Genomic DNA, 27,905 nt, shown 5'->3' on the forward strand with positions numbered 1-27,905 from the left:
TCATCAGTTTTACCACCTTCCAAAGGATGTACCTTTCTTCCTGATCACTCTTTTACACAACAATGGGAAAAGTGTCGACACCAATATTAATTTATGTATTTTACTGGTTGTGAAGCTCCGTTGCTGTGGATTACATTACTTTAAGAAATACAGCAATCAGCTACTTTTTGCGTATTTGTATATACATCAAGACGCGCTTCGAGCTTCCGCCCATCTTAAGTTGGTGTAATATGTATTTAAATCTTCAATTACCACCCCGTTAAAAACATCGACTGCAGTGTGGATGCTGCGACAGTCCTGTGCAAAATAACAATTTTATCTACTACACTTCGCGAGTTGTTATATTAAATACATTTAGAATAAATATGTATACAACTCGCGAAGTGTTCCAAGCTGGGTTTGATGCCAGGATACAACGCTGGCGTACATGTGTACAACCGCATTGCATGTGGAACGGTGGCGCTGCTACGATCTGTACCAATTCCCTGTTGTTATGTGTTCATTATTAAATTCTGTAGCCTACGATACGGAAGGCATAACTTTTTGATCCACCCTCGTACGAGTGGTAATGTCTGGAAAATGTTAAGCACGGGGCTTAAAAACGGAGCGGAGAACGTGGGAGCAGAGTACGGAAGCCAAAGCTTGTTCTCCGGCCTGCGCTGGGTCCGCCTCTGGAACGGCGAGCGCCGCCGACCTCGCACTGGCTCCAACACCGATTTTGTTTTGTTTCCGTCGCCGCCAGGGCTCGCCCAGAAGGAGCCGGACGCGCGCCGCTGCTCCCCACCTCCCCGGCCCAACCTTACCGGCACAGCGGGGTTACCCGGAGCAAGGGTAAAGGGGCAGGGAAGTTTTCTCTCGAAATAATGATCCTCCAGTTAATAATCGTGCGCGCGTTCGTGGCTCGAATTAGCTGTGGATTTGTGGCGGACCCGAGCATCACGCGAGGGAGAGAGAGAGAGAGAGAGAGAGAGAGAGAGAGAGAGAGAGAGAGAGAGAGACGTTGCTGCTGCTGCTACAGGCCACTATGGTCCCAAATTACTCGTGCCGCACTCGCGAACGTGGCCAAATTTGGGCGGCGACTGCGGCACGCTGGTCACGGGACACGCAGCCCAAGAGAGAATGCCAAGATCGCACGCGCTCGCGGCTGGCTAATCACAGCGGCGCCCTCCCGCTGTTGTTGCTGTTGCGATGGCGTCCCTAGCTATTCCCAATCGAAAATGCCCATCCGTCGAGCGGCAAAAACAGAAGCCGTATTCATCGCCGGGCGAGGGCAGACACGGGGTTTTGCGGTATACACAACCGCCATCACGTGCAATTGGAAGCAATTTCGTGCAACGAATATCATCCTGGCATAATTCGATTGCTCGGTCTGTCGATCGCGGTGCTGGTCGGCTCCCTCGTGGACTCTCGCCGCGCGGGGTCGGGTCAAGAAAAGTGGGAAAAAAGGAGTTCCGCTAGGGACTAGGAGGAGGAGGAGGAGGAGGGGGGGCGAACCGGAATTACGCCAGCTGAGTGCATCTCGGTGCTCCCGCGATCTGCAGAGAGTTCGATTACGATGTGCAGAACACGTCGTTTCTGCGTTAGCGAAACTCGTGCTCCGGCTACCGGAAGGCTTAATCACGCGAGGCGGCCATCGGCGGCCGGATCGCTCTGCGAGCCGGTAGCGCTTAGCCAACTCCGCCGACGCGGAGATTAGCACGTAAGGGAGGGGTGCGGTGAGAGAGTGAGACCGAGAGACTGGTTGCGCTGTTAATACGGGAGCAAGAGGGGCTGCCGGGTCGTAAATGGGGCCCCTCACATCGTATTAGCAAAGCGTTTATTGCGCTGCAAAACGGGCGGCCGCGCTGCGGTCGGAACAAGTGCCGACATTGTTCAGCCGCCGTTTAAGAGCCAATACGGCCCGAGATTTAACAGCAATAAATGCAAACACTGTTATTAAACCAGTTAGAATTATACGAGAGTGCTTGTTCTTGCACGCAGCTGTCGTCTGCTCGGAGCGTTGAAGACGTATCGCTCTCTAATACCCGCCTCCGGCTTGCGTGCTCGGAAAAAAAAAAAAAAAAACATTGTGAAGCCGCGTAGCTCGCAGCGAACTTCTTTATCCTTCTGCTGACAGCAAAATGTTTGAGCACTTTCATACTGAGCAAATGCACATACTACGAACGCCGTCCGAGATGTCCGCCACCATTTGTCTCCGTAGTTGCCTGGTGGCATTCTTGCGAGAAGCATTGCTATTTATGACACAGGTCTTCCATTTGATGGTCGGCTAGCAAAGAATTTTTCTGGCGTCTGAACATCTCTCAGTGTCTCTATAAATCGGTGTTTTGTGCTTTGCTGCTCGGCCAAGAAAACTGAATCGCCGGGAAAGTATAATCAGAAATGTATGAGATTTATGCCACTCTCAGCTGATGGCGAATGCATCTCTGCCAACGAACAAGTGTTTTGTGACGCTACCACGAGCTGGAGTGATAGCTTCTTTAGTTCAGATCTTCAGATCAGATAGATTGGCTATGTACGGCGTGTTTAGAAAAGAGTAATCCCATTTCAAGAGACTGTATTTTCCACGTGAAAAAAGATAGAAATTTACGTGTAGGATACAACATTTTTATATTCAAAATAACCACAAAGTATTACAATTACAGGGTATATCTTTCACATGCATGTTCTTCAGGGCAAGCAGTGTGGTTAAACAGATAGTGTTTCTGTCTGTAGAATCCATACTTCTTCTACATGATCGACGTTTCGGGCCCTCTGATGGGATATTCTTTCGCATCTTATGGTGTTAAACTAACCATGAACACCAGGAGACCAGAGGGGCCGACACGTCATAGTACATAACAAATTTTAGTGTAACATGGCGCAGCCTAACATCCTAGAAGGTTTTACCTTTACTCTATAATGTGACTGCACCTCGTAGAAATATACCTAGGAATATCCGCAAATGGATGGAAGCGCTCTACTTCAATTTGTCTCCGATTCCCAGTATCTCAACCCAGTTGAAAATTTGTGAGACCGTGTCAGTCACAGTGTTCGCAGTGAGAATCCTCCGTCACGTATCTTTTCGTCCCATGCCGGAATCTTCGCAGACAGCAAGCTAATGGCGCACTGCGGGATGACATTCAGGGCAACATGTGAGCTAGCGATGTTGTCCGTGGTTCCACACTTACCACGAAAAAAAAAAAAAACCCTACCCTAAGACCACCCCCTCCGTACTTCACTGTTGGTACTACACATGATGGCAGGTCGTGTTCTCTAGGCATTCGTCATACCTAAACCCTTCAGCTGGATTGCCACGGGGTATAGTATGGTAAGTCACTCTAAATCACTCGTTTCCAGTCATTTACTGTCAAATGACGTCGTTGATTACACCACCTCAAGCGCCGTCTAACATTTACTATAGAAATGTGTGACTGTTGAGGAGCTGAGCGACCACTGTAGAGCTGATCGACCACTGCTTCCCATTCTTTTTAACTCCCCACCCACAATCATAATGCTAGTTAAACTGATGGTAGCACTTTCGTACTCACGAGTGATTCTTTTCGCTGATTACATGAGAGCTTTTAGAACCAGCCATCTTAAAGTTCGACGGTACCCGTCCGTCAGTACATGATGTCTGCCTGATCTTGGTTTAGTTCTCGCTGTTGCTTTGCGTTTCCGTTTCACTATCACGTCACCAACAGTTTACTTGGGAATCTTTAGAAAGTTGGTATGTATCTGATGGATTTATTTCTCAGGCGACATCCAATTACCAGTCCACGTTCGAAGTCACTGGGCTTTTCTTTTATGCTGGCCGATCCGCCTCTTGTGAAATATAGTGGTCGATTCCTCATTACGTCGGGGTGTCCGCATACTTTTGCTAAGGTAATATACGTGTCCATCCCATCTATAAGATGAATTTAACTCTGTTCTGTGCAGTGGTGTCTGTAGGGCAGCGCTGCACCACGTAGAGGTGTAAGGCGGGCACGTAGCGGCTGGCGACTGTGGGAAAGAAGCGCAGAGCAGAGGCGAGTGAGTGGCGCCCTTGGCAGAAAGGCCAGAGCGGTCTGGGCGCGGCGGTCAGGAGCAGCGGGTGCCCTTCTGCGCCGCTGCGGTTTACCGCACGGGCGCCTGACGCCCGCCAGCTACCGTTCGGACGATCGCCACGCCGAAAAATTTGCCGCTCACCTGGTCGCTGCCCTCTAGTGGCGCTCAGCTAAAGGTCTGCCACAAGCTCGCATGGGCACTCTCGTAGGCCGCTGGCTCCCGTTCTCGGGGGTACAAGTTATAGCTGGCGATGGTCCAGGATAAATTCCTAACCTACATTTCCAGATACGTCATATTGCCTGTAGAAGTATTGTTTCGGCCACTGTCGCAAGTGGACTTCATATAGGTAATGTATTTGGTACGGGCCAAGTGCCGTTTTCAACTCTTATGTAGGGTAATTTCATCCTGCTCATAGTGTCAGTTTCTCAGCAATCTGCTCCTGTTGGAGGGCGGGCTACAGAGTTGCTAGGCTCTCTATGAGGTTCATTGAGTTTGAAAGAACTACACTGATTAGCCACAGCATTATGACCAACGGGCTACTATAGATATAAAAAACCCCAGGCGATAGCAGCGTCACATGGCGAGAGATGATTGCCAGTCAGCAACACGCTCGGTTCATGTAGTATCATTGAGCGTGCTGTCCGTGTCTAGAGTGGGGAAGGCGTGCAATCTATCTGAGTCTGACCGAGGACTACTTGTGATGGCCCGGACGCTCGGCACGAGCACGGGAACTGCACGACGTGTCGGGTGTTCGAGAAGTGCTGTGGTGAGCGTCTTCAACAGGTGGCGACACGATGGTGAAACCACGTCTAGAAATCGTGAGCTTGGACGGCGACCCCGAACAACACTGTACACAATTCACGAAAATTTATCGGAGTGACGCAAGACACGCAGAAACCTCTCGACATGCCGGATGTCGTCTAAAACACTGCTGCCATGTACCTTCAAGTGGACAAAGTAATCGTCGTACAGTGAATGATTCTTATACAATGCCAGGTTGAGATTCATTGGGAGAGTGCTTAGAAAATGTAGTTCATCAACAAAGGAGGTGGCTTACAAAACTCTCGTTCGACCTATACTTGCGTATTCCTCATCAGTGTGGGATCGGTACCAGGTCGGGTTGACAGAGGAGATAGAGAAGATCCAAAGAAGAGCGGCGCGTTTTGTCACAGCGCTGTTTGGTAAGCGTGATAGCGTTACGGAGATTTTTAACAAACTCAAGTGGCAGACTCTGCAAGAGAGGCGCTCTGCTTTGCGGTGTAACTTGCTGTCCAGGTTTCGAGAGGGTGCGTTTCTGGATGAGGTATCGAATATATTGCTTCCTCCTACTTATGCCTCCCGAGGAGATCACGAATGTAAAATTAGAGAGATTCGAGCGCGCACGTAGGCTTTCCGATAGTCGTTCTTCCCGCGAACCGTACGCAACTGGAACAAGAAATGGAGGTAATGACAGTGGCGCGGAAAGTGCCCTCCGTCACACACCGTTGGGTGGCTTGCGAAGTATAAATGTAGATGTAGATGTAGAATTCAAGAGCTATAGGCCCGTGCAGAAACTGTCTATATGTACCAGGTTCGAAGGACCTGCATCCCGACGCAGACGATTATATTGCTCAGAGGGCAAAGTGAACAAAGTATTTTGGGCATTATTAGAAGAGTCAGGCAAACAAATAAATGATTCGGGAAGTAGTCTAGAATGGAAGACACAATTATGAATGTCATGAAAATGAAATTCTGGTGGGCGGGAGGTGTAATCCAATTAATGGATGATAAGTGAACCCATGAAGTTCTTTGCTGCGTTCTAAAAGATGAGGCAAGGCCGAGACGACGTTGAAATGGAAGGTGGATAGAGATTGTTAGAAATAATGCAAGTGCAGCACAGATGCTGCTCCTTGAGACAGCAATGGATGTCAAACGACTCATGATTATAAAACTGTAATGGATTGGCTGCTTACCAGATATGCTATGACTTTTTCGAGTATAGTACTGAAGTCTGGGGATTAAATATATATTTATTTACCTGATGTCTGTAAAAATAAGTCCATCTGTTGATAAGGGACTTGTCGCTTTTGCCACTGCTTACTGTAGCAACAACTTTTCAATGGAAAGTGGATTTTTGGTAAATCTCTGGTATGATCAGCATTGATTGAAATAATGAACACAATTCACGTGTTGCTTTGTGAGTAAGTCAGTATTCTCGTCGCTCATGCATCAGCGTCAGGTAGTCCGAGCCACCAGAGCAGTAGTGTGCTTAATGTAGTCGACCATCACAACAGTCCGATCTCTGAAGCTCCGCAGGTGACACATTAATTGCCAGTTTTCCCCCGCAATGGAGACTAGTCGCTTCAGATCGTAACCAATTATTAAGGCACCTTGCTTCTAACTTGAAGCAACGTTCATTGCACGTCACGCTTCTTGGTCAACAGCTCGAAGTGGTCTCCAGATGTTATCCGAAAATATTGACACTTCCCAACAGACGCGCACATAGAAATGATCAGGTCTAATCTGAGAGCGTAATTACGCCGGGCTTCGCTTGTTTCAGTTCTTGGCTTGCTGGCAACCTTCGATGGTGGAGCTGTCAAACTTTAACTGGAGGATCTGACTTGTCTCGCCGAGACGACGCAGAACACCTCCCTTACTGCCTCCTGCACGGTAATTTTCTACCCTGGTATCGCTAGGCAAAGGGGGCGTTAATTCTGTATTGACTATCAAATAATGGAGAATGAAATCACAGCAGCAAATTAGGGGGGGATCACAGCAAACGGAGTCATCTTTCCATTTATCTACGACTGTAGCGGGCAGAGACCGGAACGGAGGAGAAAATTGTCGTGTCCTAATAGACTGCTATTAGTGTTAGCACGCAGGGAGGAAAAAGTGTCAACTGGTCACTTCAATGTCAAAATAAAAAAATGAGAACGCGTCGTGCTCCGAGAGAGCAGACGGAAAGAACAATGTTTATCTTAACTGTGGCAAATCCATTGCAATCGAATGGAATTTAGTGATGAGACGCAAAGTTGCAGGTACTTTTGACAAAGTTGCTTTGGGTTTATTTGCGTATCTTTTTACCTTTGCATTTTCACAGACGGAAATATTATTCCCTGATACTGAGAATGGAGTAGTATTACTTGATATGGAGCATGAGCAATACCATCACTAAACTCCAGATTTGTAAATTTCACAGGCAGATAAATACTTTCTCTACTCAACATACCGTTACCACCGTAAGGAAGTGCCCACCGTAGTATCCAGAAGGGGCACCACCCGTTATCATCAATATTTTTCTACGTTGATGACGGCATATTGTCCACAGGAAACAAGATTGGTCTCCAAGTTCAAATTTGCCTCAAGGTAATGAAGAACGGCTTCGTGGCAACTTATCCGTAAAATACAATCGAGTACGTGAAAATTAACATAAGCACAAGTATTTTCAGAAAAAAGTGCAGTTCATACTATAGGCGATGTAGCATGTCATTGTTCAGGCCGGAAGCGTGCTGAAACCGTAATGCTGCTGCTAAGAAGAGGAAGGTGATTCGAAACTTTCTTGTCGGTCGTTAGAGACAGAAACTACACATGATTACCTTATTTAGTACAAAATCTGTTGCATAGTGATACCTTGCGACACACAAAAAGTAATTTTAAAGACACCTAACACTTAGCATAAACGAACCGGATGTTCTCTGGACTTTATAATTACAAACAAGAAACAACTTACAGACAGCGGGGCGCACTCTAAGGACGAACTAGTCGCAAAACCATGAAAGGTGCGAAATGTGTGCTATTACACGCCGAGTGCTGGAGATGACCACTAGGCGTCATAGGTAACCGTAAACGTCACGGTTCCGTTATTACGCCAGTGGTAAGCTTGGTAGTCGACCTACAAAGCTGGCATTAAAAGGTAAAGCTATAGTTAAGGAAGAGACAGAAAAAACACGGAGAAATGCAACACCTCATGTCGCTCACCTAGTGAAATGTCTGCTTAATGCAAGCTTTCATGAACGTGTTATCTCCAAACGTTTTCCAGATACATGGCTTGCGGGATCACCTGATCTGAATCATGTGATTTTTGGCTCTGGGGACATCTACCGTAGAAGAACGCCTTTACGAGGGACACACTCGGTCTGTAGCTGACCTGAATGTCAGTATACAGGAACAGTTTCTCAGATTCCACCGGAACTAATCCATTACATATGGAAACATTTTTATACGTCTTTTTTTTCATTCACAGCGCCAGATTTGCACTCGGTGGCCAAAATTGTACCTAATTTTCTTCCAGCGTAAATCAGTTACACATTAACTCCTTACAATATCTACCAAGTTTCACGGCCATGCGATAATTACAGCCCACATTGGACCTCTGTGTGTAGGTGTGCCCGGTGGTTTTAAACATCTAAATGTCTGTGGCGTCGCATCACCTGAACTGCGTGTTTGCAAGTATATTCAGTGGCACATGTGGATATTCCTCGCAAACAGTGTTGCGAATAGAGTCAGTAGTAAAGGCATAAAAAATTAAAACGCCATATCGCTGAAGTTTTACTGCATACAGCAGCGAAAATGTAGTAAACCACAAACTTTTTTCCTTTCGTCGTTTTGTGAAAAGTGTCAGCTAGAAAAAGTTTCGTAAAGGTTTGAAATTATGTGTAAAAGTTTGATGGAAGTCGCTAAGTGTTCTCATTCTCAAATACTGGATGAATAAAGTTAGGGCATTTGCGCGCCGTCAGTTACACTACCGCTAGACAAACGCACAGTTCCTAACAGTAATACTTTTCTCATTGTGTGACTTTTAACTTAAGGGTACACCTCTTAAGGAGTAGATTATAACAGCAACTTAATTTTTTTAATTCCGACAATAATTACGCGAAATAATGAAAATAAAATTTTTATTGACAATGAAAATCGTTAGATAGACAACCTGCAATTCGTACCGGCTTCCAGGATAGTCGCTTATTAATATGGATATGCCATAATGATCACGACAGTGGACTTACATCGTCGCCCGGTCGGGGCATCATCAGCGATTGGGAGAGGTAGGCAGGGCCGTGAATGTACTCGCCACTACACACCGTATGGTAGCTTGCAGACTAAAATTTAGTGGCAGAGATACAGCGCCGCACACGAGCACATACGCAGTGCTTTACTGAAGTGGCTATGCGAGCTGAACGACATGGAGCTCCCCAGATGTCGGCAACAGTATCGCTCCACACCGTGCAGTCTGCCTTCCGGGACGTTAGCCAGGAGTTAATAGAGACGTAATGCGATTGCGGTGAAATGGTGCGTCGCCGCTGTGCGAAGAGGCCGCGACAATCAGAGCGCCCATTGTGCGGCGAGTTTTTTAAGCGCCAGGGGGCTGTGCGGTATCGCCCCGTGGGAGCAACAGATGGGCCACTCGAAGCGCGCGATGCGACCGGCGCGCCAAAAAAGTGAGCTCATAGGGCCCTGCGGTGCTTTGTGGCGTTGTAATCCTGCGGCGGCTACCGCAACATTGCCCCGGGCTGGCCATTATCCGCTTTCCCTCCGCCACGAACAGCTCGCCAGCCGAGCACGCGGTGATCCGACAACAGCCGTTCTTATTGTTGGCCGATACTGCCTCATGTCGCGAGAGGCGTCATCGTAGGCCCCGCGCGTTTTTGTCAGCCTTCTGTCACTCTTTTATTGCTTTTTGTTATTTATCACTTTCAGATGGCTCCGAAATTAGAGGAGGACGAGAACGATATTAATGTTTAACGTCCCGTCCACAACGAGGTCATTAGAGACGGAGCACAAGCTCGGATTACGGAAGGAAAGCGACTGTGCCCTTTCGAAGGAAGTACCCGGCATTTGCCTTAAGCGACTTAGGGAAATAAAGGAAAACCTGAATCAGGATGGCAGGATGCGGATTTGAACCGTCGTCCTCCCGAATGCGAGTCCAGTGTGTTAACCACTGCGCTATCCCGCTCGGTGGCTCCGAAACTCCTCACATCCATTCAGATGGGATACAGAAAGGAAAGTAGATTGCTCGAGTGATAGACGACACCACGACTCCAATATGAGGCGTATCCCGAAAGTAAGGTCCGATCCGATAAAACTTTGCATAGGTGTGTTGGACAGTGCCCGTTGATCGCGTCACGTCTGTCTTTTCAGTTCTGAGCGCACAGTGAGCCCGTAAAGTTGCCTAGAAGACAGTGCCGCCCGCCAAGTATGAGTGCCCGTGAGAGTTTTCGCCTGATATGATGCAACCCACATAACATAACTGTCATGCATTTCCTTCTCCATGACAGTTTTCAATGGGAAATGTTTGAGCGCCCTCTGTGCAGCCCAAACTTTTCTCCCTCTGATTCTCCTCTCTGCTGAAAAGAACCGCTGGCTATGAAGTCATCGTTTTGGCACAGACAACGAACTGCAGATCGGCGTAGAGAATCGGTGAAAAGTGCAGGCGGCTGCCTTCTATGACGAGGGTATTGGAAAGTTGGTACAGCGCTACGACAGATGTCTCAGACGGAGCGGTGACTATGCAGAGACAGTGCTGGAAGGTGTTGCTAACTATTGCAGATAAAACACGTCTGATTTTCACTGTGGTTTCCATTTCACTACCGATCGGACCTTACTTTCGGAATACGCCTCGAACTTAGACAAAAAGCAATCGCTCATAACGTAAAAACTATTTATATTATATACCTAGCCGTTGTCCACACATTTTCGAGCAGATGCCCTTACGCAAGCAGTGCTGATTGAACGTTTACTATTTTTACTCAATTTCATTACTAGCTTAGAAAACCGGCATAGCCCGGGTATTCATTTTGCAATTTTCTATTTAGAAACGGAACCTTACATGTACTCCTGCAGGTGACTCGGTGTGAGATGGTCCCGCACAGTTTCTGTATGCTGTGTGGATGCCTACATGTCTACAACGTGATTTTGTGCACAGCTCTATGAGAAAACCTCTTCGTAGCTTTATAGACGCCTATTGTTTTCACCTACAGCTGTTTGCGTTTCGCAATTGAAGGCTGTCAAAAGCGATGCCAGGTGTCAATGACTTCTTGTAGGACTATCTTAGTAGTAAAGAATAAAAGTATTGCTGCTTCTTCCCTGTGGAGAGAAAGTTCGCGCGCAGTATAGCAGGCGACACGCGCAAGATGCTCGTGCGAGGGTGGCCACCCCTGCAAGCGGGAAGAGGCGGCGGCAGTAATGGCGGTCATCCTTAGTGTCTGCTGGCTGATGGATGGGGGCGTCGCGAGGGCCTAGCCGGCCATCCATCATGCCACCCTGTCGGTGTCGTTCTATGCGGCGATGCGGGCGTACACCCAAATTTTTCGTCGCTACTGACACCCTCCGGACGGACGGCTTTATTCGCGTACACCTGCGCCGTCTTCTCATTTGCAGCTCACAACAAAAGGGTCGCAGTTGACAATTAATAATATACAGGGTGTAAGGGGCATAAGTGCAGATATTTTTATATCAGATACCTCAATATGTACGCACATTAGTGTGTTGATTTTTTTCTGCTTCTAACAGTCTTTCCACAAATACGACACAAACCTTAAAAACTATTATTTTCTGCATGGTCGTACTGCACTACTAAGCGGACATCGCCTGTCAGTATAGACTAATCGTTTTGCGTCCACCATATTAGGTCAACAAAGGCTTCTTCTGTTTAAATCGGGTATGTTTCATCAAATTCTAAGCTTATGTTTCCTGTATACTTGGAAAAACAAAATATCTCGAAAAATACTCGTTGTGTGAAAATAATGTTCCCGATGAAAAAGTTAATGTGTTCATAGGAGACCTCTGTCTGTGTTGAAACTGACCACCTCCTAATCCCCCTCCCCTCCCCATCCCCCACGGGGGTTAACGTTTTATTTTCCCCTTTTTAGGGGATAATCTGAAACACTTTTTCCATTCGTGGTAGTTAGTACTGTGGCCCCAGTGGTGAGATTGAGGGGACTCACAGAAATCAAGCATCCTTATGGCATGAGGCTGTCTGAAATCAACCCCGAAGGGAACGGAAAACTATGTTACGCTGCAAGTAGCTTATTTGCCAGACTTTTAAATGTCTAAACGTAAACTTTTACTGTGAAATCGAATCTGCAGAACGAAATTATATTTTTTAAATAATCTCAATTGTTTATGACAAAAAGTTTAATTTTTTATCGGAAATGTAATATAGACTCAAATGAGTCTCTTCTTAATTGCAAAAACCGAAAAAAATCAATTCGATCGATTACAGCGCCGTCTGTTAATGAATGAAAAAAAAAGTTCTTTTAAACCATAGGTATTTTTTGGCGTAGAATCACAATCTCCAATTAAAAAAGTGTGTTCCCATATGAAAACAAAAAGTTGCCCCATGGGGGGGGGGGGGGGGAGGGGGGTTAGGGTGTGGCCCGTTTTAATACAGCTAGCTGGATACATTTTTTCATACGAAGCATGAATTAAAACAAACACACTGTATACGAAATTAGAGCCTTTTCTTTAATCTATAATATGTTAGCAAGTTGTAGATTGTCCAGAAGTTATTTATAGTTTCCTTTGGCCTGACAGACTTAAAGATGGTGATTATGCGCAGAAATCGATAATCTGACGATGATTTGTTTATCACAATTGACTGAAATTAAAGAGGGAAATTAGCGAGGATAAAAATGGCAAGGCTGAAAGTTCTCCGTCTGTCGTAGACATAGCTCTGATTTACGTTAGTACATATTCTGCAATGAAATATGTCAAGTATCAGCTTGATTTGCGGTACAGTTTTGTTCACAAGGCTTTTCAAAAGGATTGTGTTGTGCATGTTCTATTGAAACTAAAGGCGGATATTAGTCCAAATTTTGGTGTAATGGACGTTTACACTCAATGTTAACCGCGAAAAACTAAAGAAGTTTAGTCGTTAATCAGTTAGATGAACTGATGGCTAAAAATATCATTGCCACATAGTGGGATATGTAACGTACTGCTGCAGTATACGAATATGGTGAAGTTACATAAAAAGAACTGATGGTGATGATATGGAGTCCGCTGAATCTCAAAGACCTCAGGCTACATCTTCGCAGTGATCATTTCTCAATATCCCATTAACAGAAACATCTAAAAATAAGATCAGGTAAAAAGAATATCCCGTGTACGGATGCTGTATTATGCAGAAGCTCTTTCTAAAGAAACATACGTAATTGCTGTCTGTGCACAGCTGGACGCGGGAAAAAGATACAAGCACGTCACTGGAGATGTAGGTAATTCGGTTCACGAAGCAGCATCGGTAGTGGAAGAGAGACGTTATAGCAGTTAAATCCAAATAGATCTACACACATTACAACAGATACATTCATAATACGACAAATGTCCTCAGTAACTGATAGGTCACTGCTGCTGAATACCATGTTGAGGCCAGGATTCGATTCCCGTCCGGGCCGGAGATTTTATCCGCTCAGGGATTGGGGCTGTGTTGCCCTCATCATTATTTCATCATCATCCTCGCTCAAATTGCCGAGTAAAGACTTGCACTAGGCGGCCGAATAACCCCAGAAGGCGTGTCCCGGCCAGTAATGCCATACAACGTATCAATACGTAAAATGTACAGTTCAATAGAAAAAAATACCAGTGCAATAACAAATTATGGCACCAATGGATAACAACTGCTGAATATGAACCAAAGATTTGCTCCAGCAATTATATTAATTTGGTATGATCCTTTTTTTTCTTTTTCCATTTGTTTAGTAGGACAGTGAAGACGTTCTAGTGTTGCAATATCTGTAGAAACTACCTAGAAACGTACAGCCGCTTAGAAACACCACGGATAAATAACAGGAACAATTTTGTTTACGAAAATTGTAACTCAACGTTAATAAACGTGGGACTGGGTGGAATCAAAAACCATGCGTCAACTAATTTAGCAGTTATTTAGAAACTTGTACACCGTTAATGGAAAAGAAGCGAATGCTACAGTCTCTCTGAACTATAATTATTTCTCGAATATAACTATTTGTATTTAAAGTTAAAACTTTCAGTTATCAAGAGTGTTAATCTGTTAAATAATCAGGTAAACCGTTCGCTACAGTTTCGTTGCTAATAATGAGTTTCCGATGTGTGACAAAAAAATCTTAGTTGTCCGGCAAATAGCGTCCAATTAAGACAGAGATAAATTGAGGACGTTAACGCCACAAACGTTACGCAACTCGGTCCTTCGAAAAACGCAGCATCCTCCGCCTAATGGTCCCCTAATAACACGGTCAACCCTGTCACTCTTGCGATGCGATCTGCGGCCCGATCTGAGTGTTAAATACATTGTTGGACACGCAACTAAATACCGCTCCATTAGGTCGTCGGCTCGCACGCTGGCTGCATATTACTTGGGAATTAATGGCGCGTCACTGGCGGGGCAGAGGTGTCAAGAGGATGCAAATGAGTCGTGAAACGAAGCGCGCCGTGTCGCTGGCGCGAGGACATCGATCACTGGCAGTCCATCCGTGGCTAGGGAGCTTTAGCTGGCGCGGCTGCCCACTGCTCTCGGCCCAGGGGCTGCCGACGGCAGCGCGGCCGGACTTACGTGTGTCGCAGACTGCATCACAAACATTGACAGGGGTTCAGCAAAGACACAGGCACGAGTCTTCCGCGGCTGACAAGTTTCATTTACACTACTGGCCATTAAAATTGCTACACCACGAAGATGACGTGCTACGGACGCGAAATTTAACCGACAGGAAGAAGATGCTGTGATATGCAAATGATTAGCTTTTCAGAACATTCACACAAGGTTGGCTCCGGTGGCGACACCTACAACGTGCTGACATGAGGAAAGTTTCCAACCGATTTCTCATACACAAACAGCAGTTCACCGGCGATGCCTGGTGAAACGTTGTTGTGATGCCTCGTGTAAGGAGGAGAAATGCGTACCATCACGTTTCCGACTTTGATAAAGGTCGGATTGTAGCCTATCGCGATTGCGGTTTATCGTATCGCGACATTAGCAGAATATGGAATCGGTGGGTTCAGGAGGGTAATACGGAACGCCGTGCTGGATCCCAACGGCCTCGTACCACTAGCAGTCGAGATGACAGGCATCTTATCCGCATGGCTGTAACGGATCGTGCAGCCACGTCTCGATCCCTGAGTCAACAGATGGGGACGTTTGCAAGACAACAACCATCGGCACGAACAGTTCGACGATGTTTGCAGCAACATGGACTATCTGCTCCGAGACCATGGCTGCGGTTACCCTTGACGCTGCATCACAGACAGGAGCGCCTGCGCCTGCGATGGTGCACTCAACGACGAACCTGGGTGCAGGAATGGCAAAACGTCATTTTTTTCGGATGAATCCAGGTTCTGTTTACAGCATCCTCATGATCGCATCCATGTTTGGTGACATCGCGGTGAACACACGTGGAAGCGTGTATTCGTCATCGCCATACTGGTTTATCACCCGGCGTGATGGTATGGGGTGCCATCGGTTACACGTCTCGGTCACCTCTTGTTCGCATTGACGGCACTTTGAACAGTGGACGTTACATATCAGATGTGTTACGATCCGTGGCTCTACCCTTCATTCGATCCCTGCGAAACCCTACATTTCAACAGGACAATGCACGACCGCATGTTGGAGGTCCTGTACGGGCCTTTCTGGATATAGAAAATGTTCGATTGCTGCCCTGACCAGCACATTCTCCAGATCTCTCACCAACTGAAAACGTCTGGTTGATGGTGGCCGAGCAACTGGCTCGTCACAATACACCAGTCACTTCTCTTGCTGAACTGTTGTATCGTGCTGAGGGTGCATGGGCAGTTGTACCTTTACACGCCATCCTAGCTCTGTTTGACTCAATGCCCAGGCGTATCAAGGCCGTTATTACGGCCAGAGGTGGTTGTTCTGGGTACTGATTTCTCAGCACCCTATGCACCCAAACTGCGTGAAAATGTAATCACATGTCAGTTCTAGTATAATATATTTGTTCAATGAATACCCGTTTATCATCTGCATTTCTTCTTGATGTAGCAATTTTAATAGCCAGTAGTGTATTTTCCATGAAGAGAACACTTGGTTTGTTACATAGGCGATTGGAAGGATGGGCTGCAAAAGACAAAACCCTTCCTAAATGGGTGGGTGGGTAGGGGGCAGGTGGTGATATTGTTCGTGGTGGAACTCACGTTATTTTGAAACGCTGCTTTCGTCTGACCTCGAAGCTGCCGTGGCGTCGCGGAAAGTCCCAAATGCGGTTGAGAACAGTATCTAGGCACATTTAGCGATGTGCACGTGAAACAATTGAGCGATTTGATAGATAACTTTTACTGGCGGACCGGGATTAATTCTCTGCAACTCTGCACCTTTCTTCGAACTGCAAACGAGGGTTAAAACTTTTAACTAGAAAGTCAATGAATGATTGTTCCTGTTCTTTTCTTGTCGTGGAGGTGAGTGGCAAAAGTTGCTGGAAGCCAGCCAAAGGCGGTGTATGAACTGCTGGTGGTGCGCGTCTTTAAGTCCAGCCGTCCGATCTTGGAATTTTTCTGAATTGTTAGATAACTACAGAAATCTAAATTTCAAACTGAAAAAAAAGAACAGTCTGGGTTGGAAGTTATTTGATGTTAATAACGCGTTTCGTCCTTTTGGGGCATCATCAGGTTGTGAAAAACTAACCGGATGTAAAACCTATCCGTCATAGAGTTATAAAGAATGAGAGGTGGACCATACGCACACCGGCAGACACCGTCAGAGAAATACAGCGTGACTACAGTCATATTTGTGTGGGCGGTAAATGTACCTATTGCGCCGTGCACAGCTGATAACACGTTTATGTTTTTGTTGTCCACTACAGCGGTATCTGTTGGTGTGCTTAAGATGCACTACTCATTCTTTATGACTCTATGATGGATGCACAATCTGATGATGCTCCAAAATGGCGAAACACGTTATTGAAAGTAAAAGCAACCTAGGCTGTCTTTCAATTTGAAATAATTCAAAACGTTCGCTGTACCAGACGGTCAGGATGGAATGGAATAAATTATAACTATCATCTAACAAAAATTATAAATAAGAGATTAACGCCAATAGCGAAAGCCCATATGTTAGGGGTGTAGCAGGTTTTTGTTCTGGTTGTCTTTTCATTTTGGCACAAGCAGCTGAGAAAAGAAGAGAATTTAGGCAGCCAAGTTATTATGTTTCTATCGATTATAAAAAGATCTTTGTCAAAGTAAAGCGGAATATGCCAACAGAATCGAAAAAGTACATGGGAGTTTCAGCAGATCTGGTTACGGCAATTCAATCATTATTCTAAAATAATAAACTATTGTAAGGAATGGGACGGACTCTGTCCATATCGCACTGCCTCTAACCATTTTCAATGTTCCTGTTGACTACATCACTCATAAATGATTGATTATATTAAAAGATACATTAAGAAGTGAAAATTTTAACTTCATGAGGACGCTATTTCCTGATAATCAGCTGACAACAGTAGAATCTGAAGTAAAGGTAGGAGTTGCGTTACGTAAATTGAGCCTAATTGGCACTAAATACGGAATGAGAAAATTTGCAGGTAAATACAAAAGTGACAGCATTTCAAGGATTGGAACCCATAAGGGTCAAAATTGCAATAGACGGACAAATAATTGAAACAGTAACAGAGTTTAAATATATAACGTCCAGTTTTAAGTGTCCGAATTCAGATGACGCGGAGTTAAAATTGGCCAGATCCAGGCAATTCTATGGAACTATATAACGTACATTGAAACATAATGTGAGGAAAGAAACATTAATTGAACTTTACAAAGTAATAGCGTTACCTTTGATGTTATATGGTAGCGAATGTTGGAGTCTTAAAATCTGATCAGCTACGAGGAATCGAATACAGATTGGTATGATAAGATGACAATTTGTTGTGGCTTTCAGGGGTTGCTTGCAGCAGCAGTTTTACAAAGAATGAGGTGGGGGAAGGTTAACACAGTAATGTTGCACTTTTATTGCATTGTTTTTGTAAATGTTCTTTGTAGTTCTTAAGCGCTTCCACGTGTCGCTTACCTCCACATTAGATTCTTCAGTCAGTTTGTAAGACCACATTTCCTTTTCCTTGTTTGTTTTTCTACAAAAACTGAACGAATTGCATGACAGACAATTTCCCCGTGTTAATCCTATTTTTTAAAGGATGACAAGATTTGATTCATGAACTCTAATAATTACACAAATATTCAACTTTATTTATCATTACTTACAAGAAAGATAATTCGGTAGTAAATAGTTCCGTCTTTCAAATACAACCTTGTCATCCCATCCAATCAAACAAAATTATATGAGTTGGAACTTCTGAGATCTTCTAACTCGGCAGTTTCCCGACAGACCGCAGCACGAGTACGTTCCACTTGCAGCAAAAGTCAAATTGAGCCTTGTCACACTAACAGCTCATTTTCTTCGACTTTATCAATTGGAACCTTGTCCTTTCAAACGGTCGATATGTAGATGCAGACAAGTATCTAGTCCCTAGTGTCTCGTGTTGCATCAGCTGTGTAAATGCAATTTGGGAAGATGCAAAAGTTGGGTACCGCTGTACGTGAAGTGGAAAACTGGCATGAACATAGCGAGTAACTGTGTCGTATTCACTGCCATAGGTCCACTACTAGGAGAATTAGATTGTAATTTTATATTGTGTAATGTCTACGCCGTTGCATAAATAGAAGATACTGCTTCATCATATGCAGCACCAAAATTTCGCTAATTTCTACACTCATCTATAAACCAAAACTTTTTTTAAAATTCTGTAACTGTCGTAACTTGCCCCATGATGTAGACACCATTACATTGGCGCATTTAATGAAATTAGAATATCCACGCACTCATCATTATGTATGAAATTGTAGTAACAAACAAAAATTTCAGCGAAACCTTGTTCGTAACCACAAATTGACTGTTGTAGGCAGGTAAAAAGCAAAATAAAATATTAGTGTAGCAAACAGTAATCGAATATCAATGTACTGACGCTGATACTTGCGTGTCTGCAACAAGCAGTCTTGCGTCGAGAGAAGTACTCGTATTCTCTGACCGCTACTGCTGAGGCACGATTTCTTTTACATTTTAAACATTCATACTTCTAACATTTCTCGTTGGCATGTCTTTGTTAGCCAATGATGTAGTGACCACTGTAAGAATTTCATTGCTACTTTTCCGCAGTTCGACAAGACTCAAGACAGCGTTATTTCTTATCTCTGTGGTGCGAAGACAACTTGGTGCCTTATTTAATATGCTCATCCAGTTTCATTCAGTGTACTTTCAGGATGGAGTTACACAGTTACATGATTAAACATGAACTCCATAGACGACTGTGCTATTTTATCACGACAGCGACCAACAGGTGACTCTTACTTTTAATTAACTAATTAACAGGTAAACGAGAAGCAAGTTATCAGGGGGTAATGTGGTATCTGTGTCGCTGCGGGACACAGTTACTCAATATTTCACACCGACTTGTTCATTTCAATTCTTTTCAAGTGAGCACGTTACCGATAATTTGCAGGAATTGTACCCTGTCCCAGTTGCCAGAGCTGAATGTCGTGCCCCTGAGCTGACTCGTCTAATTGCGAGACTTCGCCTCGGGAACGGTGGAGAGACCTGCCTGTAGCCAGTCGCCACACACAAGTATGTAAATTGCCGCTGCGCAGCCGCCTGGACACAGAACCCGTACCGGCGCAGCCAGGGATTTTATAAACGAGGTAATTAGCGTATCATTCTTCCGTTAAGAGAAGCGTTGCACTTACCGAAACAACATCAATCGTGCACGCTTGCCGGGAATTTCGTGGCCAAAAAATTTATCGCGCTATTAAGACGGCGGACGGAAATTTTTCGTTATACGGTCGACTTTACTGTACGTAAGCTCTACCGTCAATAACAGCCGTAAAAACACAGAAAACTCCCCTTTAATTCTTAAGCAGCAGATGTGATAGCTTCAGATAATTATACAGGAGAATAATGTGCGGGACTGTCACTATAATGTTCTGAAAGACGGCACACGTCTCGTTCGTTTTTGTTTGTGTCAGCGGGGTAAGTTTACATTGCCATTGATCAACGATTCGCTAGAAGCGTACAGCGTTGTGAAGTTGTGCAGATATAAAAATACGAGTGGCTGCTGCCGGAAAAATCAAAACTTTACAATGATAATCATAACACTAATGTTAAAGAACGAGGCAAGCTTGTTACCAACTATGTGAAATGATCGAATAATTTTCCTATATCGGTTGAACTCAAAATCACTTTAAACATTAAATTTCCATAAATATCAACTTTAGGCAACAGCAAATGTATTTAAATAAAATATGTAATCATTCACCACTGGGTACACAAGAAACGAAGTTTAAACATCTTGTTGAAATCGAAGAGGGGACATTGTGGGCGAGCTTTGAGTAGTTAGCAGGCCTTAGCCATCTCATAGGAAGATTTCGTTTCCCCTGTCTCTATCAAATGTACTCACAGAGCATCAAACTGAAGGTTAATTTGAGCACGTCATCATCTTGTTTATGAGTCCCTGCCCGGTCGTATAAAGGTCTGGTAGGACGGATCATGGCTGCGGTAGAAGTGATTAACCATACACTACACATGTTGGACAGAGTTTATGCGAACTTACTGCGCAGATAATTGTGTGCACCGTACTTGGTGATCGTCATGTCGAACTGCTACTGCAAAATCACAGTAAATAGGAATGAAATCTTTACATCGGTTCCTGTTTAAAACTTGATATACTAAGTCCCTTCTGAAACCTCTAGAATGTATAACATGAATTTTGAAAGATGCAACATGTACACGTCATGATGATGATGTTTGGTTTGTGGAGCGCCCAACTGCGCGGTTATCAGTGCCCGTACAAATTCCCAACCTTTCCTCAGCTCAATCTCGCCACTTTCATGAATGATGATGAAATGATGAGGACAACACAAACACCCAGTCATCTTGAGGCAGGTGAAAATCCCTGACCCCCCCGGGAATCGAACCCGGGACCCCGTGCTCGGGAAGCGAGAACGCGACCGCGAGACCACGAACTTCGGACGCAGTATGTACAGTAGTAACGGTCAACATTCAAGGATACAACAGGAACGATTCGGAATAGCCGGCCGGGGTGGCCGAGCAGGTTCTAGGCGCTACAGTCTGGAACCGCGCGGCTGCTACGGTCGCAGGTTCGAATCCTGCCTCGGGCATGGATGTGTGTGATGTCCTTAGGTTAGTTAGGTTCTAGGGGACTGATGACCTCAGCAGTTAAGTCCCATAGTGCTCAGAGCCATTTGAACCATTTTCTGCTTCAAATAATCGTTACAGTCGTACACTTGAATTTTGACCATTCCTCCTGGGAGGGCCGGCCGCGGTGGTCTAGCGGTTCTGGCGCTGCAGTCCGGAACCGCGGGACTGCTACGGTCGCAGGTTCGAATCCTGCCTCGGGCATGGGTGTGTGTGATGTCCTTAGGTTAGTTAGGTTTAAGTAGTTCTAAGTTCTAGGGGACTTATGACCTAAGATGTTGAGTCCCATAGTGCTCAGAGCCATTTGAACCTCCTGGGAGACCATGTGTCTGAAAATAGTCGTCGCCAAATGACATGGGTGTATCTAAGAGCCAAATAAAAAATAAAAAAAATAAGAACGAAAATAAAAGACCATGTGGTCTGCTAGCAGGGAAGAGACTCAGTGGAGAGCTGTGGGAAGCGCCGACTAATGCTTGTGGATAATGGCACCAGGTGGCAGTGTGAGCGGCAGCACTCCGCCTCTCGATAAGTGTGGCGGCAGTGATAGCAACGCATGGCGCACGGCCTAAAAAGCGGCCGAGAGCCCGTGGCCCCGCGAGGGAGCGGCACGCGCCGCCCGTCTCCCGCAGCTGCGAGTGTTTTATGGGCCGGGCCGGGCCCGACTCCGCGGCCGCATCTGGCGGGCTGGCAGGCTGGCGCGCACCCTCTCCGCCGTCTGGCGCTCACTCCACTTCCGGGGCGCGTCTGTTCGCCGCTAATCACATCGCGCTCTCCAACCGGAGACCGACCGAACGGAGCGACAGGCCGGAGACTCCAGCTGCAGGGCCCAGACGACACCAAACGTCTCAGCTCACACTCGATCCGAGACGGAGCGGCAGCGGTGCTCTGAATGAAGTCTTCACTGGCGAGGCCAGTGGGTGGTTTCGCTATTTTAAGTCCTCTGCACATGCTCACCGGCTGTATTTAACTTTCAGATTCCGCCATTCGAACGTCAACGCCCAGCCAACACTGATTGTTATGTTTCTGCCAAGTATACGAGATTGTGTGGCTAGAAAACAGGTAGTCTAAATGTGGTTATCGTCCTAACTGGGTACCAGCTGCACTGCCTACACATGTTGTACACAGTGAATATACCGGGTGATCACAAAGTCAGTATAAATTTGAAAACTTAATAAACCACGGAATAATGTAGATAGGGAGGTAAAAATTGACACACATGCATGGAATGACATGGGGTTTTATTAGAACAAAAAAAAAAAAACGAAGTTCACAAAATGTCCGACAGATGGCGCTGGACAGCAAAATGTCAGTGATTGCGCATGACAATCGTGTATGAAAGGAGCTCTAATGAGAGAGAGAATCAGATGCGCCAGCAGTCGCAGCATGTTGACGTTACCTGAAAAGGCGCTTCTAGTGAAGCAGTATTATGAGAATGGGGAATCTGCCAGTTCAGCGTTACGATCCTATCGCCATAGGAAGGGGATTCGAACGGGTAAAGGTCCGTTGACAAATGCAGCGCCGGCCGAAGTGGCCGAGCGGTTAAAGGCGCTGCAGTCTGGAACCGCAAGACCGCTACGGTCGCAGGTTCGAATCCTGCCTCGGGCATGGATGTTTGTGATGTCCTTAGGTTAGTTAGGTTTAACTAGTTCTAAGTTCTAGGGGACTAATGACCTCAGCAGTTGAGTCCCATAGTGCTCAGAGCCATTTGAACCATTTGAACCAACAAATGCAGCTGTGGCGAGAATGATTTCGAAGTTCGAAGTCACGGGTTGTTTAGACGATAGACCCCGTAGTGGCCGACCGAGCACAAAGCGTAATGCTGCTGAGACAGTTCAGAAACAAATGGAGACTGTAGCGGGTTCGTCTATGCACGGAGAAGTCAGCGCTAGTGCAGTCGCACGTAGCACCGGCATTCCATACACTACTGTTTGGTTGGCACTTAGGCGTACCCTCCGATGCTATCCGTACAGAATCCATCGGTATCGTGAACTGTTACCTGGCGATTTAGTGAAGCGGAGGGCATTTGCGGTGTGGGCGTTTCAAAAGATGGCGGAAGATGACGATTGGTTGAGTAGCGTGTTGTGGACCGACGAAGCTCATTTCACGCTCCGAGGTTCTGTCAACGCCCACAATTGCAGAATATGGGCTACCGAAAATCCTAGAACTGTCGTGGAAACTCCATTGCACGACGAGAAAGTCACGGTATGGGTTGGATTTACCACATCCACCGCTATCGGGCCTTTTTTCTTCGAGGAAATGCGTGATTCTGGTTTTGTGCCTGTAAAGAACGTCATCTTTGCTTTGTCTTACTTTGTTATGCTAATTATTGCTATTCTAATCAGATGAAGCGCCATCTGTCAGACATTTTTTGAACTTTTGTATTTTTTTGGTTCTAATAAAACCCCGTGTCATTCCAAGCATGTGTGTCAATTTGTACCTCTCTGTCTACATTATTCCGTGATTTATTCAGTTTTCAAATTTATGCTGACTTTTGGTGACCCTGTATTTACTACGAGGGTTTCATTTCATTATTTTTACGAATGATTCGCTCTGGATCGCGTAAGGAGTTTTTGTTATGTTATTCCATGTTTAACTTAAGTACGCAGGGTTTCGTGGTCACTGTCGCTGATGAGTTGTCATAGGACGTCATTTTCGTTTTCATATTTCTTTAACAGTCGACGTTTCGACCAATCTGGTGCGATCTTCTCCATAATTCACAGTCGTGAAGAGTTTGAACACTGTCTTGACCATAATTTTATGATTGCAGTATGCCTTACGCGTTCCGACTTACGTCATTATCAAAGGTAAAGGCAAAGTTTTGCAGTTGCCTGTTGTGAAGGAATGTTGACTAAATACCATGTACCCATTCTGACAAATTTCTACTGACTCACAATAATGATATTAAGTATTTGCCTTTGATAATGACTGTAGTCGAAACGCGTAAGACATATTGAAATAATAAAATTATAGTCAAGGTATTTCAAAGTGTTCAAGTGCATTCAGTGCCCGCTTTGTCTCTCAGTGATTTGATGTAGATTGTAGATAATCCTGAAGACGTTCTCAGCAGATCCGTGGAAACATCGAGTAATCTAAAACTTTGAAAAAGAATACGGTGCGAACTAGGAACTCAGAGCCTTTTAGTATCATTTTATGCTACGTTAAGTGTTTCGGCTTCTGCCGCTTTTGGACAAAAGTTAGAAATATCGAAATAAAAACCACTGGCTTGTAGGTGGAGCCAGGGAATCATTCCATATTGCCGAGGATAACGGGTGTGTGTGTATATATTCGGAAAGCAGTGCACTGCAGGGAAAAGAAGTAAAAAACGACAAACCGCTTGTAAGTTAATTATAAAAAGAAGAAAAGCGACTTGAAACAAAGTTATAAGATGTACATCAATAAAAGAAATAAACAAGTCTAATGGAGTGACGTGGAACTGAGTCAGGTGATGCTGGTACAATTAATTAGGAAATGAGACAATAAAAGTGTGAGGTTCTCTACTTGGGCAGCAAAATTACTGACGAGGGGAGAAGTAAAGCGGATACAAAATGCAGACTCGTAATAGTAAGACAAACTTTTCTGAAAAAGAGGAATATGTCAGCATCTAGTAATATATATTTATAAACTAAAGCCCCCCTCCGATTTTTTTCTGTCTATATGTGAAGAATAATATGAAGTACCTTAGGACCTTTTAATATGGTTTCCACTGATAAACATTCACGAGGAATCTTTGTGTATATAATTTATTATGGGTACGCCAGAAAGGTGGTTTGGCCATAAATACATACTGCTAGCCACGCGAAGCTAGGGCGGATCGCTAGGTGAATGTGAACTGAAGTGTTAAGAAGACGTTTGTGGTAGTATCCCTGCATGGAAACTAAACGTAGACGGTAAACACTATAGAGACATAGAGAACAGAGGCTTTAGAAGTGCGGTGTTACAAGAAGATTAGGTGGATATATCGGGTAGCTAGTGATACGGAACCCAATCGGGGAGAAAAGGGTGTTATTGCAAAATGTGACTAAAATGTGTGTGTGTGTGTGTGTGTGTGTGTGTGTGTGTGTGTGTGTGTGTGTGTGTGTGTGTCAGGATGGGAGGTGACTTTTTTATACGGAGAGACCAGGTTTTGACTATAATAAGCGGGTTTATGTGGGTGTAGGTTGTAGTAGTTACGCATAGATGGGGTAATTTGCACAGGACAGGCTATAACGGAAGCCTGCATGAAACCAGTCCCCGTACTGAATGCTGAAACAACAATATTTGCAGTTCACCTACTCTACAAAGGTAGCAAACAACTGGACGAGGGCAGACAGCGGGCGGAAGTAGACGGGCAGCATGAGGGTTACTGACCTTGGTCGCAGAGGATGCCTCCCCAGTTGGTGTCGCAGATGCACTGCCAGGAGGAGCCGTTGCAGTAGCCGTGCTTGCAGCCAGGGTACGGCATGCACTGGTCGCAGTACTCGCCCTGCCAGCCGGGACGGCACCTGCGAACAGAACACAAGTGTCGTTAGCTCCAGAAACTCTCTGTCCCTCTTAGTTGCTCACATTTCTCGAGATTTTAATTTCTGCACGTGTCGGCGATACAGATCACGCGTTTTGCCTAGCCATTGCAACGTAAATGAGTACACTTAGCTAATGAAGTACGTTAACTGGTCAAAAATATCCGGACATATATTAGTGAACTATAATACGGGGATTTTTCAGTGGGGTGCCTCAATGACTGTGGAGGAAAGGCAGCGCATTCTCTTTCAAGAACCAAAACTAGAGAAGGTTGTGATGATCAACGCTGGTGTCTGGAGCGAGGTTGACGTTGTAACTCATCCCGGAGGTGTTCCATTGCGTTCAGGTCGGGAAATTTGGCAGGCCGATCTATTTCGAGAAAGTTATTTTCAAATGAACACACCGCCATTTGACTGTATTGTTGTTTACTTAATTACGACGCAGATTTCGGCCTTTTATGACTTTTCAAGTGATTGAGTTTATGTCTTTAACATATACTGCAGGACATCAAACTCAAAATTAGCCATAAATTGAGAAAAATATTCGCTCCCCACGAAATGCCAGATGTAAAATTATTTCTTGGGGTGCGAATATTTTTCTTACTTTATGGGCAATTTTGAACTTGACGTCCTGCAATATATGTTAATGACGTAAACTTAATCACTTGAAAACGCCATAAAAAACCGAAAACTGGGTAGAAATTAAATAAACAATACAGTCAAATGGCGGTAGTTCATTTAAAAGTTATTGTATGACTGTTGCTCAGTAACATCAAAAAAGTTATTTTCGACTACCCATTGCATAACAAATCCTGCTTTATCATAGGATGAACTGAGATTCTGATATAAGTAATCATGCACACCAAACTGTTCCTCTATGGTACGTAGTACACAATGTGTTGATATCCTACATTATTCTTAAGCAGTATAAGGAAACTTCCCCTAATCACGAAAAACACCTCCGTACCGTAACGGCATCACTGTACTTCACTTCACTGTTGGTGCTACACATGGTGGCAGGTAACGTTCTCGAGGAAATAGCAAACCCGAACTTTCACATCGCATTGCCACATTCATTTTCCAACGCGTGATTCATTTTCCAAATCCACTGTTCTGTGGCGTTGCTCTTTATACCTGCTCATGTGGCGCTTAGCATTGGCTATAAAAATGTGTGACATATGAAGAGCTGGTAGGCCATTGTAACACATCATTTTTAACTCCCTATGCACAGTCACTGTAAGTTTGCTGCAGTTTTGCAAATCACCGGTGATTCTTCCCCTTACTTTTTGTAACTACCCGCCGCCGAAGGTCGACGGTCCCTGCCTGTCATTACATGAGGTCTGCTTTGTTGACCTTCAGGTTTCCCTTTCACAGCCACGTCACCAACAGTCGACTTGGGCAGCTTTATAAAAGCTGATACGTGCCTAATGGACTTGTTAATCAGATGACATCCAATGACTACTCTACTTTATTAGTCAATGAGCTCTTCTGACCGACATATCCTACTGTTACTGCTCCGCTACTCCCAATACTCCCCGCCTCATTTTGTAGTGTGTGCGTGTGGGGGGAGGGTTTCGCCTCTAATGACATCTAGTAGTCAATTCTGCACTAAACAGGGGTATAGGGTTAATTATGATGAGGTAGTGTGAGCACGCCAACGGCCTTGCCGCAGTGGTAACACCGGTTCCCGTCAGATCACCGAAGCTAAGTGCTGTCGGTCAGGGCTAGCACTTGGATGGGTGACCATCCGGTCTGCCGAGCCCTGTTGGCAAGCGGGGTGCACTCAGCCCTTGTGAGGCGAACTGAGGAGCTACTTGATTGAGAAGTTGCGGCTCCGGTCTCGAAAATTGACATAAGGCTGGGAGAGCGGTGTGCTGACCACATGTCCCTCCATATCTGCATCCAGGGACGCCTGTGGGCTGAGGATGACACGGCAGCCAGGCGGTACCTTTGTGCCTTCATGGCCTGTGCGGGAGGAGTTTAGTTTTTAGTGTAAGTACAGCAAACGTTGTCGTTTCGTTGCCAAGCCAGGTTGTAGAGTCATCATCCTGCACAGTATTTCGACAACTGACTGTGCTGTTTTCGTCAAGAGATACTTAGGCTCAACCCGACATCTTAAAACACACTGTCTATCAGCCCATATTCTGTACCCATTAGACTGCCATCCCATTGAGCAGGTTCTGTAATTCTTCTTATCTTATCAGTGGTATCATTTCACCCTGAAG

General features: G+C 45.2%; 1 protein-coding gene across 1 annotated transcript in view; it reads right to left on the reverse strand.

Moving 5' to 3' along the window:
* The window catches only part of LOC126187488 (protein jagged-1b), a 568,139-nt gene that overhangs the window by 27,631 nt on the left and 512,603 nt on the right, over positions 1-27,905 (reverse strand). Inside the window, exon 6 of the mRNA XM_049928595.1 lies at positions 25,532-25,665. Coding sequence (XP_049784552.1) covers positions 25,532-25,665 — 134 coding nt within the window. The remainder of the gene's footprint in view (positions 1-25,531; positions 25,666-27,905) is intronic.

Source organism: Schistocerca cancellata, chromosome 5 (genome assembly GCF_023864275.1).
Source record: "Schistocerca cancellata isolate TAMUIC-IGC-003103 chromosome 5, iqSchCanc2.1, whole genome shotgun sequence".
Taxonomy (NCBI): Eukaryota; Metazoa; Arthropoda; class Insecta; order Orthoptera; family Acrididae; genus Schistocerca; species Schistocerca cancellata.